This window comes from Tachypleus tridentatus, chromosome 5, assembly GCF_004210375.1.
Source record: "Tachypleus tridentatus isolate NWPU-2018 chromosome 5, ASM421037v1, whole genome shotgun sequence".
Classification (NCBI taxonomy): Eukaryota; Metazoa; Arthropoda; class Merostomata; order Xiphosura; family Limulidae; genus Tachypleus; species Tachypleus tridentatus.
Genome location: NC_134829.1, coordinates 55,635,054 through 55,649,277, shown reverse-complemented (window position 1 = coordinate 55,649,277; position 14,224 = coordinate 55,635,054). Strand labels below are relative to the sequence as shown.

The 14,224-nt window shown below is 34.9% G+C and overlaps 1 protein-coding gene across 7 annotated transcripts in view; it reads left to right on the top strand.

Moving 5' to 3' along the window:
• Positions 1-222: 222 nt before the first annotated feature.
• LOC143251207 (uncharacterized) overlaps positions 223-14,224 on the top strand; it is a 456,539-nt gene continuing 442,537 nt past the window's right edge. For 6 of the 7 annotated variants that reach the window (XM_076502633.1, XM_076502637.1, XM_076502632.1 and 3 more), the window contains exon 1: positions 234-1,049. In XM_076502633.1, coding sequence (XP_076358748.1) covers positions 946-1,049 — 104 coding nt within the window. In that variant the 5' untranslated portion in view covers positions 234-945. Of the gene's footprint in view, positions 1,050-14,224 lie in introns of all 7 variants that reach the window. The other variant, XM_076502640.1, reaches the window with a different exon arrangement.

The window sequence follows — 14,224 nt, the reverse complement described above, 5'->3', positions numbered from 1 at the left end:
TCTCTAAACATACTTATTTCACTAAGTAAAAAAAGATGAAAAATGAAATAAATTTACGTCCATTAAACATTTTTAGAATTCGCAGAGCAAGTCTGCACACACGTCTCATTATAATGTAAATAAAAGTAAGAACACACCCAACGTTAGCAGTATTAATAACGCTCAGTGGAAGTGAGCCAACGTAACCCTCGAGTGTTCTAGTGCTACTCGGGCCGTGTCTTGCCCTGTTTCGCACTTGGTATGCACCAGGCGCCGTCGTATTCTCTTCACCCCGAGAATATGTTTATCAAAACAAAAAGACATTTGTAATGAAAAAAAAGAATGTATTAGTACTTTATAGAATTCCATGAGATTCGATCCCGGGTTCTGCTTTTGCCAAAGCTTCAAATTTATATTCAGTGAATACATAAGAATGAAGTTGTAAATGAGACCGCTGGCGAGCCTGGGCTGGCTTTTATTTGACGTGCAACCATCGACTCGGCTCTTTTTAACGCGGCAGCGCAGAGAGAACCGCTTTTAATTCATTCACTTAGCTAGCTTCTTCCACGCCTTCACTGATGATTTGAATTAGGTTGATAATTATCTAACAGCAACGACCCTATTGCGATGCAGATGAACCCGCACTTTCCATATAATTACAAATGAATACAAGAAACGCCGTGCGCTGCGTTTGGATACCATTTGTTAGCATTGCCACCGAGTGCGCTCGAGCCAGAAAGTCGAAAGACTCGGTGGTGTTTTTACTGGTTTTCATTCGGTTTCTGTTTTGATTGAAGAGAAGGATCAGACTCGTGATAGTCTAAGGATGTGCGAACTACACTTTATATCATAAACTATAAGTCAATTTCGAAGTAAGTTTAGGAACGAACAATCGGAGACCTTCCCGGATAGAAGAGGATGCACGCCATTTCGGGGCTGTTTCCCTAACAGATTTAGTTGAGGACGATGGCCCCTCCGGTCATGGCACCCTTACCTTCGGACGGCTTTGATCTGCTCACGGAAGGAGCCACAGTGAGACAGGGGTCACCGCGCTCGGTGACGGCAGCCAGGTAAGTCAGTCACTGCACTCAGCCGCTCTTAAATTTCTGTTGATTGTCTATAAATTACCGATCCTGTCAGATCATTTGGCTCGTTTAGAATTTATTTATGTGTTTGTTAGAAGCCGGTTCCCTGATTAATAATGTATTTTTTAGCAGCAAAATCCGTCTACCGCTACGTAACATCCATTTCATCTATAACTTAGTCTGCAAATAAATATTAACGTATCAGGTAACAGGCTCTGTGGCCATCTTCTTATACGCTGTTATCGTCAACTCGACAATGATGAAGAATCTTTTTTTTCCCAATATTTTCTTCATTTCTCCAGCACGAGATTAGAACTTTCTAGACTAACTAAAATGGTACTGAAACACTATAGAGTTTAATTAACCGAACGGTTTCTCGAAATGCCAATAAATGCTTTGAACTCTGTTATTACGGATATATAAAAGTATCTATGTACACCCAATGTTGGCTAGACTTAATAATACTAGATTTAGTACCATGAATATCTGTTTGATATCATGGATTAATATATATACATAGTTTCTTTTAGTTGGGTTTGCTTCGAATTTTGCGCAAAGCTACACGAGATCTGTCTGCGTTAGCCGTCCCCAGTTTATTAATGTGAGACAAAAGGCAAAGCAGCTAGTATCATTACCCACCCCCAGCTATTGGAATACTATTTCACCAACGAACAGTGGGATTGACCGTCACGTTATAACAACTCCAACATTGAAAAGACAAGAGTGTTTGGTGGGACCGGGATTTCAACCCTCGACCCTCAGACAGTGAGCCAAGCACCCTAACATCCTTGCCATGCCGAGTCAATTACTTTTGTTATTCCGTCATATGTGACAGAATAGTCCCCAGTTAATTGTATATTTTTCTTAATGTTTCTATAGTAGCGGAGATTTATCATTATTCATAAGTTAATACGATGTCTCGAGATCTTGTACTGAATAGGTTTCACAGAAACATACGAATACTAGCACCAAACAAGTTGACCTTTTATCATTGTACACACGTGCATGTGTGACACATAGTTACCTTAATCTACCAGTGTTGACTAATGGCTTGGACACAAGAGTTAGTCCTAGAAGATATCGTTATCATTGGCGGTGAATAAATAGCATTTAACATAGTCACCTCTAAATAAACTTTTACACTATAATTGTGACCTGAATTTATCTGCCATCTATCGGGCAGCATTTTCAATGTAATGAAGTTGGTATCACAATCATACTGTAAACCCTGACTGCATAAGAAGGTGAAAGTCTTGCGTGGTTCGGACACCATGATGGGTATCTTTCTAACTCATACAACACCCTCTTGGACACAACGTCATGTTTGACACAGCATCACGTTTGATTCATACTTGAAACAGTTTCATGTTTGACTTAATATTTTATTCGAATCAACGCCATGTTTAAAACAGTTTCATATTTGACTCGTGTTTGAAGTAATTTCATGTTTTATTTGAAAAACTCTGTGTTTGAAACAAATTTCACTTTTCATTCGTGTTTAACAGAACAACGTGTTCCAAGTAATACCAGGTTTGAAACAACGGTACGTTTGTCATAACGCCGTATCACGTATCAAGAATAGCATGCCCCGGACTTCACTGAAACGGATTACTGTGTTAGCGCTAAGTCATATTTGTGTGGAAATTTCGCTTAATGCTTTTGAACATAAAAAAGGAGTTGTAACTGTAATTTAAATCTTACATATGCATATATTCAGGCTCGTTATAAGCCTAAGTAAGTCTATATATTCTATGTTTTTATGTGAGGTAGTTAAGTTCTATCATCATTGTTTCATTGCTTCCACTGTTGAGCACCTATCTATGTTGGAAGACAACTGTTATGGTGTTAAACATGTACGTAAGGAGGTACATTTGTGTGTTAAAAGTGTTTATAAGTCAGTAATTAGTTTGAATAAGTAGCTAGATTTCTGTGCTAAAAGTGTTTATAAGTCAGTAATGAGTTTGAATAAGTAGCTAGATTTCTGTGCTAAAAGTGTGTATAAGTCAGTAATGAGTTTGAAGAAGTAGCTAGATTTCTCTGCTAAAAGTGTGTATAAGTCAGTAATTAGTTTGAAGAAGTAGCTAGATTTCTCTGCTAAAAGTGTGTATAAGTCAGTAATTAGTTTGAATAAGTAGCTAGATTTCTCTGCTAAAAGTGTATATAATTCAGTAATTAGTTTGAATAAGTAGCTAGATTTCTGTGCTAAAAGTGTGTATAATTCAGTAATTAGTTTGAATAAGTAGCTAGATTTCTGTGCTAAAAGTGTGTATAATTCAGTAATTAGTTTGAAGAAGTAGCTAGATTTCTGTGCTAAAAGTGTGTATAATTCAGTAATTAGTTTGAATAGGTAGCTAGATTTCTGTGCTAAAAGTGTGTATAATTCAGTAATTAGTTTGAATAAGTAGCTAGATTTCTGTGCTAAAAGTGTGTATAATTCAGTAATTAGTTTGAATAAGTAGCTAGATTTCTGTGCTAAAACTATGTATAAGTCAGTAATTAGTTTTATAAGTAGCTAGATTTCTGTGCTAAAAGTGTGTATAAGTCAGTAATGAGTTTGAAGAAGTAGCTAGATTTCTGTGCTAAAAGTGTGTATAAGTCAGTAATGAGTTTGAAGAAGTAGCTAGATTTCTGTGCTAAAAGTGTGTATAAGTCAGTAATGAGTTTGAAGAAGTAGCTAGATTTCTGTGCTAAAAGTGTTTATAAGTCAGTAATGAGTTTGAAGAAGTAGCTAGATTTCTGTGCTAAAAGTGTGTATAAGTCAGTAATGAGTTTGAAGAAGTAGCTAGATTTCTGTGCTAAAAGTGTGTATAAGTCAGTAATGAGTTTGAAGAAGTAGCTAGATTTCTGTGCTAAAAGTGTTTATAAGTCAGTAATGAGTTTGAAGAAGTAGCTAGATTTCTGTGCTAAAAGTGTGTATAAGTCAGTAATGAGTTTGAAAAAGTAGCTAGATTTCTGTGCTAAAAGTGTGTATAATTCAGTAATTAGTTTGAATAAGTAGCTAGATTTCTGTGCTAAAAGTGTGTATAATTCAGTAATTAGTTTTAAGAAGTAGCTAGATTTCTGTGCTAAAAGTGAGTATAATTCAGTAATGAGTTTGAAGAAGTAGGTAGATTTCTGTGCTAAAAGTGTGTATAAGTCAGTAATTAGTTTTATAAGTAGCTAGATTTCTGTGCTAAAAGTGTGTATAATTCAGTAATTAGTTTGAATAAGTAGGTAGATTTGTGTGTTAAAAGTGAGTATAAGTCAGTAATGAGTTTGAATAAGTAGCTAGATTTCTGTGCTAAAAGTGTGTATAATTCAGTAATTAGTTTGAATAAGTAGCTAGATTTCTGTGCTAAAAGTGTGTATAATTCAGTAATTAGTTTGAAGAAGTAGCTAGATTTCTGTGCTAAAAGTGTGTATAATTCAGTAATTAGTTTGAATAAGTAGCTAGATTTCTGTGCTAAAAGTGTGTATAATTCAGTAATTAGTTTGAATAAGTAGGTAGATTTGTGTGTTAAAAGTGTGTATAATTCAGTAATTAGTTTGAATAAGTAGCTAGATTTCTGTGCTAAAAGTGTGTATAATTCAGTAATTAGTTTGAATAAGTAGCTAGATTTCTGTGCTAAAAGTGTTTATAAGTCAGTAATTAGTTTGAATAAGTAGGTAGATTTGTGTGTTAAAAGTGAGTATAAGTCAGTAATTAGTTTGAATAAGTAGGTAGATTTGTGTGTTAAAAGTGAGTATAAGTCAGTAATGAGTTTGAATAAGTAGCTAGATTTCTGTGCTAAAAGTGTGTATAATTCAGTAATTAGTTTGAATAAGTAGCTAGATTTCTGTGCTAAAAGTGTTTATAAGTCAGTAATTAGTTTGAATAAGTAGGTAGATTTGTGTGTTCAAAGTGAGTATAAGTCAGTAATTAGTTTGAATAAGTAGGTAGATTTGTGTGTTAAAAGTGAGTATAAGTCAGTAATTAGTTTGAATAAGTAGGTAGATTTGTGTGTTAAAAGTGAGTATAAGTCGGTAATTAGTTTGAATAAGTAGCTAGATTTCTGTGCTAAAAGTGTCTATAAGTCAGTAATTAGTTTGAATAAGTAGGTAGATTTGTGTGTTAAAAGTGAGTATAAGTCGGTAATTAGTTTGTATAAGTAGCTAGATTTTTGTGTTACGCTCGAATCATGATAAGTGATTATATATCAGAGTATGTAGAGGAAATTAGAGATAATTTGCCAGAAAGTTGTCTCTTAGTGTCGTCAGTTTACATTAAAAATGTAAATAAATAAATGCACCATTGACTCTCCGAAAACAGTTGTGAAATCTTAAAAGAGTGAAACAACCAGCATCACTTTCATTTCACAAGAGATAAAAATGTTATTAAATAGAGTGAAACAGCCAGCATCACTTTTGTTTCACAAGAGATGAAAATGTTATTAAATAGAGTGAAACAACCAGCATCATTTTTGTTTCACAAGAGATAAAAATGTTATTAAATAGAGTGAAACAGCCAGCATCACTTTTGTTTCACAAGAGATAAAAATGTTATTAAATATAGTGAAACAGGCAGCATCACTTTCAATTCACAAGTGATAAAAATGTTATTAAATGTTTGTAGAACATATTCCTAAACTACTTACATTCTTTCCATTATTTACTGTAGCATTGGTATAAATTTGTCTTTGTTTCAATTTGGACAACATTTCTCGAAAATACGTGATAAAGAGTGTTGCCTCATAAAATGAAATGAACCTAAGCCTAAAATTAGTACATGATATTTCTTTGACCTGAGTAGTCCAGTCCGGCAAAAATGTTTTGTCAAGTAGAAAGTTAAACAACCATGAAAAGGGAAAGAAACATTAATATTTATTGATATTAAAAGCATAATCAAAATACAACAGCTAAACGAAACGTTCATGTAGCGGTTGTCCAGGAAATATCTCACATTTTCTATCGTATCGTATACGATCTTCTGTTCGATAAGTGAAACACATGTACACAGAAATCAGATTACTTGCTGATTTGTTTCTCTTTTTTAATTATAGAGGTCACAGGACAATAACTGTGTTAACTTAGGAATAGACAAACTGAGGATCGAGAGGTTGTTTTGAGGTCTGTATTGTTTCACCCTCATGTTGAGATCAGATGCTATACGTATCATTGTAGCAAATGTATTTCGTCTTATATACATATACGTGACATTATAACACACGTATTTCATGTTGTATGTAACATTATAACACACGTATTTCATGCTGTATGTAACATTATAACAGACGTATTTCATGCTGTATGTAACATTATAACACACGTATTTCATGCTGTATGTAACATTATAACACAGGTATTTTATGCTGTATGTAACATTATAACACACGTATTTCATGCTGTATGTAACATTATAACACAGGTATTTTATGCTGTATGTAACATTATAACACACGTATTTCATGCTGTACGTAACATTATAACAGACGTATTTCATGCTGTATGTAACGTTATAACACACGTATTTCATGCATGTAACGTTATAACACAGTTTTATGCTGTATGTAACGTTATAACACACGTGTTTCATGCTGTATGTAACGTTATAACACAGGTTGTTTTATGTATTGTATGTAACGTTATAACACGCGTGTTTTCATGCTGTGCGTGACGTTATAACACACGTGTTTCATGCTGTATGTGTGACGTTATAACACACGTGTTTCATGCTGTAATGACGTTATAACACACGTGTTTCATGCTGTATGTAACATTATAACAGACGTATTTCATCTTATATATATATGCGCACCATTTTAACACGTATTTCATCCTTTTTATAGGATATATATATATACCCTTATGATACACACACGTATTTATTTCTACCGTTATGATACACCCTTCATCTACATACACCATTACGACACACATTTTATGTTATGTATACCATTACGACGCACATTTTATGTTATGTATACCATTACGACGCACACTTCATCTCATATTCGCCGTTACGTTGCGCATGATCTCATATTCGCCGTTACGACACACACTTCGTCTCATATTCGCCGTTACGACACGCGCACTTCGTCTCATATTCGCCATTACGACGCGCAGCTTCATCTCATATTCACCGTTACGACGCACGTTTTTGTGTTGTGTATGCCGTTACGACGCACACTTCGTCTCATATTCGCCGTTACGACACACACTTCGTCTCATATTCGCCGTTGCGTTGCGCATGATCTCATATTCGCCGTTACGACACGCGCTTCGTCTCATATTCGCCGTTACGATTGCGCTCTCATATTCGCCATTACGACGCGCACTTCGTCTCATATTCGCCGTTACGACACACACTTCGTCTCATATTCATATTCGCCATTACGACGCACTTCGTCTCATATTCGCCATTACGACACGCACATCATCATATTCACCATTACGACACACACTTCATCTCATATTCACCATTACGACACACTTCATCTCATATTCACCATTACGACGCTTATCTCATATTCACCATTACGACACACACTTCATCTCATATTCACCATTACGACACACACTTCATCTCATATTCACCATTACAACACACACTTCATCTCATATTCACCATTACGACACACACTTCATCTCATATTCACCATTACGACACACACTTAATCTCATATTCACCATTACGACGCACACTTCATCCTGCATACATCCACACATACACAATGGTGGAAATTAACAATTCTTACAACAACCTTCTTTCATTCTTTTTATAAGGATCTTAAGACTGATGACCTGGGGTGTACACATTCTCACACACATATTATGTGGAAATGTTAATTTTCAAACACGACTGCGATGTGTTATCACAACATAAGTCTCGCCAAGTACAAAATCATTGTGCGAAACTTGGTTAGAGTAATGAGTCATACCATTCTTGTCTTATTAGGTGTAGACGATGGCTTGTAACCAACAGAAATTGCCATCTTTGGTTATAAGAAAAATAATATATATATATATATATATGCATGACTGATCGTTCTCTTGTTGTTACGTTATCAATTTACACATAATGTCGAATTATTTACGTGTCTCTCCATCTGGTTGGACAAACTCTAGAACTAGGATATTGTTTTTACGACTCAGACTTCTACTTGGTCGATCTATTATTTATCCTTGTTTACAATGTCCTTTTCAAAATTGTTTAGAAAACATGGTTCAAATAAATTTCCTACGTGTAGGTGGTGTTCCAATAATTTACTGTTTCACTCACTGGAAACACTTGTAAATATTACTACATTTTCATGTTATTCTGGAGATCATTCCACTGTTTCAAAGTATTTTCTAACAATGTATACAGATATAACTCTGATATATTTTATACACGGAATTATTACTATATAATGGTAAAGACCCGGCATGACTAAGTGTGTTAAGGCGTTTGACTCATAATCCGAGGGTCGCGGGTTCGAATCCCCGTTGCACCAAACATGCTCGCCTTTTCAGTCGTTATAAGGTGACGATCAATCCCACTATTCGTTGGTAAAAGAGTAGCCCAAGAGTTGGCGGTGAGTGGTGATGACTAGCTGCCTTCCCTCTAGTCTTACATTAGGGACGGTTTGTGTAGATAGCTCTCGTGTAGCTTCGCGCGAAATTCAAACCATCTTATTGGTACATCAGTTCAACTTTAGGAACAGTTAACCACAAAAATATTTACGGAAAGTTCTTAAACAAATTAATTTATTAAATTCATCCGTTACAAACAGGAAACCGACGCATTCATCACCTAGTTTTATTACTCAATCCATTATACTCTAGAGTAGTTTCACGTGAAAGGAAGAAAACTTGTTAATTTTAAATTGGTTGATTGTCACATGTTTAGTTTTCATTAGGATTACTCATATTGTTTCTGCTCCTCCTGACATATCTGTGTGCCAATGTGCTACTTCTACACATATATATTTGACATTGGTTTATTTGTTTAAATACATCTCAGGTCTTTTTAATTCAAAATTACGTCTTTTATATCTATACTACGTTTCAACTTGCAATTCTCTAACTAAAATTCTATTACGGAGTGCAAAATGGATTATATACTTTGGACATTAGGCTTTGTAGTTGTTTTCTATAAGAAAGGTTAGTAACAATGGATCGGAAAAGATGATAAACTTCGGAGACGTAAATAAGTATAAAAAACTCAAAATATATTGTTCCTCTATTGTTTTATTCAAACAGTTACTACAGAGAGACACAGATGTTTTAGTGTTGGGCTTTCGTATTTTATTTAGTGTTATAATTATTACATCCACATGAATATTGTTTTTTTCAATTCTTTAATCACCTGCTTTCCTCTTATTTAAAAATAAGTCAGATGTTAAATATATTGAATTACTGGTGTGAGTTTTTTACACCTTAAGAGAGGGTAGTGGCACCTTAAATACCACTAAGTGTTCGCTTCAGTTTCATCATTACAATTACTGGTGCCTTTAATATCAGAACAGTTGGCTTGAAATTCACCATATGTTAATATTAGTGGTACCATAAATTCCACGCGTTGGTGGTATAAGCTTTACTTCTTGCATTATGTATATATATTAAACATATTTATTTTATGTTTCAGTGACATTAAATATACAAATAAATATATTCAGATCAACAGTAAATAGTAAATCGTTCATTAAATATTACAGATTTCTGAAAATAACAAAACCAATAATCACTTCTCTATTCTCTCTTATTATTCTATATTTCAGTGCTAAATATAGCTAAGCTTTTCGTCAAAGCGGGTATTAAACAACCCGACAAGCAAGGTGATGTGTGGGAGATACAGCTTACTGCATTCAGGACAAATATGTGATTAACATTACATTTATCTGGCTCTCTTAAACCTTTCTGATCAGATTATACAATGTGACAAAAACTGACGTATATTTTATGCGATGTTAAAATCTTGGTATATTCGTCGATATATTTAACGTCTATCACAGCAAATATAAAAATATTTTAGCCCGCATACGGAAGCCCTATTATTGTGTCTTGTGTGTTGATTGTATTTTTAACATGGTTTCATAACTTCTTTGTTTCGACTATGTCCTAATTGGTGTAATCGTATGTTAAACGATTATGTGAACCCTAATGAAGTAACCATTATTTAGTCTGTGAACCCTAATGAAGTAACCATTATTTAGTCTTTTGTTTTTTTAATTTAACCTTTTATATATCTCATGTAATTTTTGATCCGGAAGCCCGTGATCAACATCTGCTCAACATCAGAGAGAACATCGTATATCCGGATTAGTGATTACTGACATATTCTATGTCCTCCATGCATATATCCGTTTATCGTCTTTTCGTTTTCTTCTTTGGATTTTTGCTTTTTTATACTATCTCGTGCACGTCACCTAGATTACAGAACTCGTTAGTGTGTTTCGGTGTTTTTCACTTGGAATTGGGTAGTTTCGAAAGATGAATTATATCTCTGTGTTATGAAATGTTCCGCCGGGGTGGGGGGTAATAAAGGACAGACAATTAAAGTAATATATATATATATATCTTCAGTGTAGCATGTGTAGGTAAGTAATTACTTTATCATGTGCTATAAGACAGGGAATCGTTGGCTTCTAGCTCTGTCGTGGATCAGTTGTTCTTACCAGTGTGGTCAGCAGGTTGATCCAAACTCCAAATCGCAACGCATTAATTCCGATGTTTGTTTGTTTGTTTTTATGCTGACAAGCAAAATCGGATGGAACAGCTCCTAATGGTGGTCTGCAGGGTCTATTGCCCCAAGGAAGTGCCCTACACAAACTGACCAAAATAAAAAAATGGTCCACTAATTACTGTTTGAACATCGTGAATGGTTGCTGTCTGGGAGCAGCTTAAAACAAACCTGTCGATATTATATTAATTTCTTTGACATATTTTTACTAAAACCAGATATGAAAGACGTTGTCATTATTATGGTTTAGAAAGTTACTAATTAGAAATTATATTATTTCAACTAATTTCTAGGAAAACTGTATATTCCACGATCCTACAAATTAATTATTATGCGCAGATAACCGTTATCATACAAATAAAAAATGTTTTGTCTATATAGTAATATAATAATAATACAAGCATCCTGTAGGATCTATTACTAGTCGTATTTAAAATATTTTTTATCCGTCAGTCTGTTTTTTTTTTTATAATAAACCATGTTCTCACTTGAAATATGTCGTCCCCCACTGGAACAGCGGTAATTTTACGGACTTTTTTTATTTTTAATTTCGTGCAAAGCTACGCGAGGGCTATCTGCGCTAGCCGTCCCTAATTTAGCAGTGTAAGAGTAGAGGGTGTGTGTTTGTATGTGTTTTTATTATAGCAAAGCCACATCGGGCTATCTGCTGAGCTCACCGAGGGGCAGCGAACCCCTGATTTTAGCGTTCTAAATCCGTAGACTTACCGCTGTATTAGCGGAGGGCAAGACTAGAGGGAAGGCAGCTACTCATCACCACCCACCGCAAACTCTTGGGCTACTCTTTTTCCAACGAACAGTGGGATTGACCGAAACATTATAACGCCCCCACGGGCTGAAAGGGCGAGCATGTTTTGGGTGACGGGGATTCAAACCCGTGACCCTCATATTACGAGCCGAGTGTCTTAACCACCTGGCCAGCATCATTTGAATTCTAAAATATATGTAGAACTATTATATACGACAGAAATAAATGTTATCTTTTTAGTTTAAAAATAGATATAAAAGAGGAATTTACTTGTTTCTTGAATAAAAGTCCCAGAATTATCTTAATATTATGTTATTATATCATATTGAACAAATATATGTTTCTACTTTTTATGTAATGCCTTGAGCTACTTTTATAATAAGATACCACGAATACATTGTATAGAAAACTGTGTATTTGACGCTTCAGCTTATGTGTTCCTTAACTGGAGCAGCAACCTAGAGAGTACAATTACTGACTAGTCCTGATTAGTAAAAACTAATCGGATTATTACTAGAACGAGTTATGACTCTTGTATTTAGTTTACTAGGACTAGTCATGACTCTGTAGTTTGTGTACAAGAACTAGTCATGACTCTCTGTAGTTAGTTTAACAGAACCAGTCATGGATTACGTAGCTAGATTTCTAGAAATAGTCATGGATTATGTAGTTAGTTTACTAAAACTAATCATGACTCTCTGTAGTTAGTTTACTAGGACTAGTCATTAATTATGTAGTTACTTTACTAAAACTAGTCATGACGTCTGTAGTTAGTTTACTATGACTAGTCATGAATTATGTAGTTAGTTTAATAAAACTAATCATGACGTCTGTATTTAGTTCTGGGTTCGAAATTATGTGGTGCATTTACTTAAGTTAAAAAGTAATATATATAAGCCAACAGCTTTTTCTTCCAAGTATGGTGAATCTATTAGCCCGAAACGACCTCCGCTTCGATCCGAAACTCTGTTTCCGTCGATACGCAAAATAGAGAAAAGAAAACAAAAATGGAAGAGAGCCAAAAATAAGCATATTTATCTGTTATTCTAAGCACAATGAAAATAGTTTTAAAAAGTCTCAATCTTACACATTGAAATATATTATAGAAGGATTCACAAAGTTTTGAAAGTCCCAATTCTGTGATTTCTTTGAGAGATCAATATGGCGGTCGTCGAATCTGGTTAGAAACATTTTACCAAATTAAAGATTTTAAGTTTAAATATTTTACCTGTTGTTTTTTGTTGATTGACCCTTGAAGCTGTGCAATGGCTAACAGTTCGTAATTTTGCAACGATATTCTTCAGAGAATATAGCTAATCAAAACTACCCACCGCCAACTCTTGGGCTTCTGTTGTTGTTGAAAAGTCAGATTGACACTTACACTAATAATGCACAAGTGACCCCAAACGAATTATTATAAAGAACATTTTAACTGCAATTATTTTGTTTTTCTCTTGCGTTTAAGATCATGGCTACAAAATCAACTATCTGCACTGGTTTTCGAACCTCAAATTTTAGTGTTATAAGCTCTATAAATTACTGCTGAGCCAAAGAGGTATAAGGTCCCTTGTCATATAATAAATTTGTTAGAATTGTGTGTATAACGTTTACAACGTATTCACTGTTGTATATTTACTTTAGAACGTACGTTTTTCTCTATAATTTTCTTTTTTGCATGTGACGTATTTTACTGACTGTATTGCGCAAGTCCCGCCTGTTCTCAAAATTTGTAGAACGTTCTTGAGTCTAAATAAGAACAATACTTGTTTAACAAAAGCAAGCGAGAATATTGTTGAAAGTTCTACAAACTCGCATGATTCCTATAAAAAACGGCTAGTTAAGAGACGAAAGAAGAAAAATATTATTGGACAGCTACAGTTAATATAAGAGTAACAATAAAAACGTTCTTAATTAATTTTCTTTGTTTGTGAATCTCGCACAAAGCTACACGAGGGCTATCTGTGCTAGCCGTCCCTAATTTAGCAGTGTAAGACTAGTTTTGTTTGTTTGTTTTTTTTGGAATTTCGCACAAAGATACTCGAGGGGTATCTGTGCTAGCCGTTCCTAATTTAGCAGTGTAAGACTAGAGGGAAGGCAGCTAGTCATCACCACCCACCGCCAACTTGGGCTTGGGCACCGTCACTTATAACGCCCCCACGGCTGGGATGGCGAGCATGTTTACGCACGCGGGCGCGAACGAACGAGTCGCACGCCTGCGCTCGATGCCAGGCCATCCAGAGGGAAGGCAGCTAGTCACACCACCCACCGCCAACTTATACCACGAATAGTGGGATTCACCGTCACATTATAACGCCCCCACGGCTGAAAGGGCGAGCATGTTGGGCGCGACGGGGATGCAAACTCGCGACCCTAAGATTACGAGTCGCAAGCCTTAACACGCTTGGCCATGCCGGGCCGAAAACGTTCTTACAATAACAATAACAATAATAGTGTTCTGATGTTAATATAACACTAATAATAATAATCGTTGTTACTATAACAATAATAATGTTCTAAAGTGGGTATAAAAGAAAAAATAAGAAACGTTGTTAATATAACAGTAATAATGTTATAAAGTTAATATAAGATTAATAATAATAGTGTTCTAAAGTTAATATAACAGTAACAATAAGTAACGCTGTTAACAGTAGTTAATCTCACGAAATCTGAAGTTTTGTTTGTTTCTTTTCTAATTTCGCGCAAAACTACACCAGG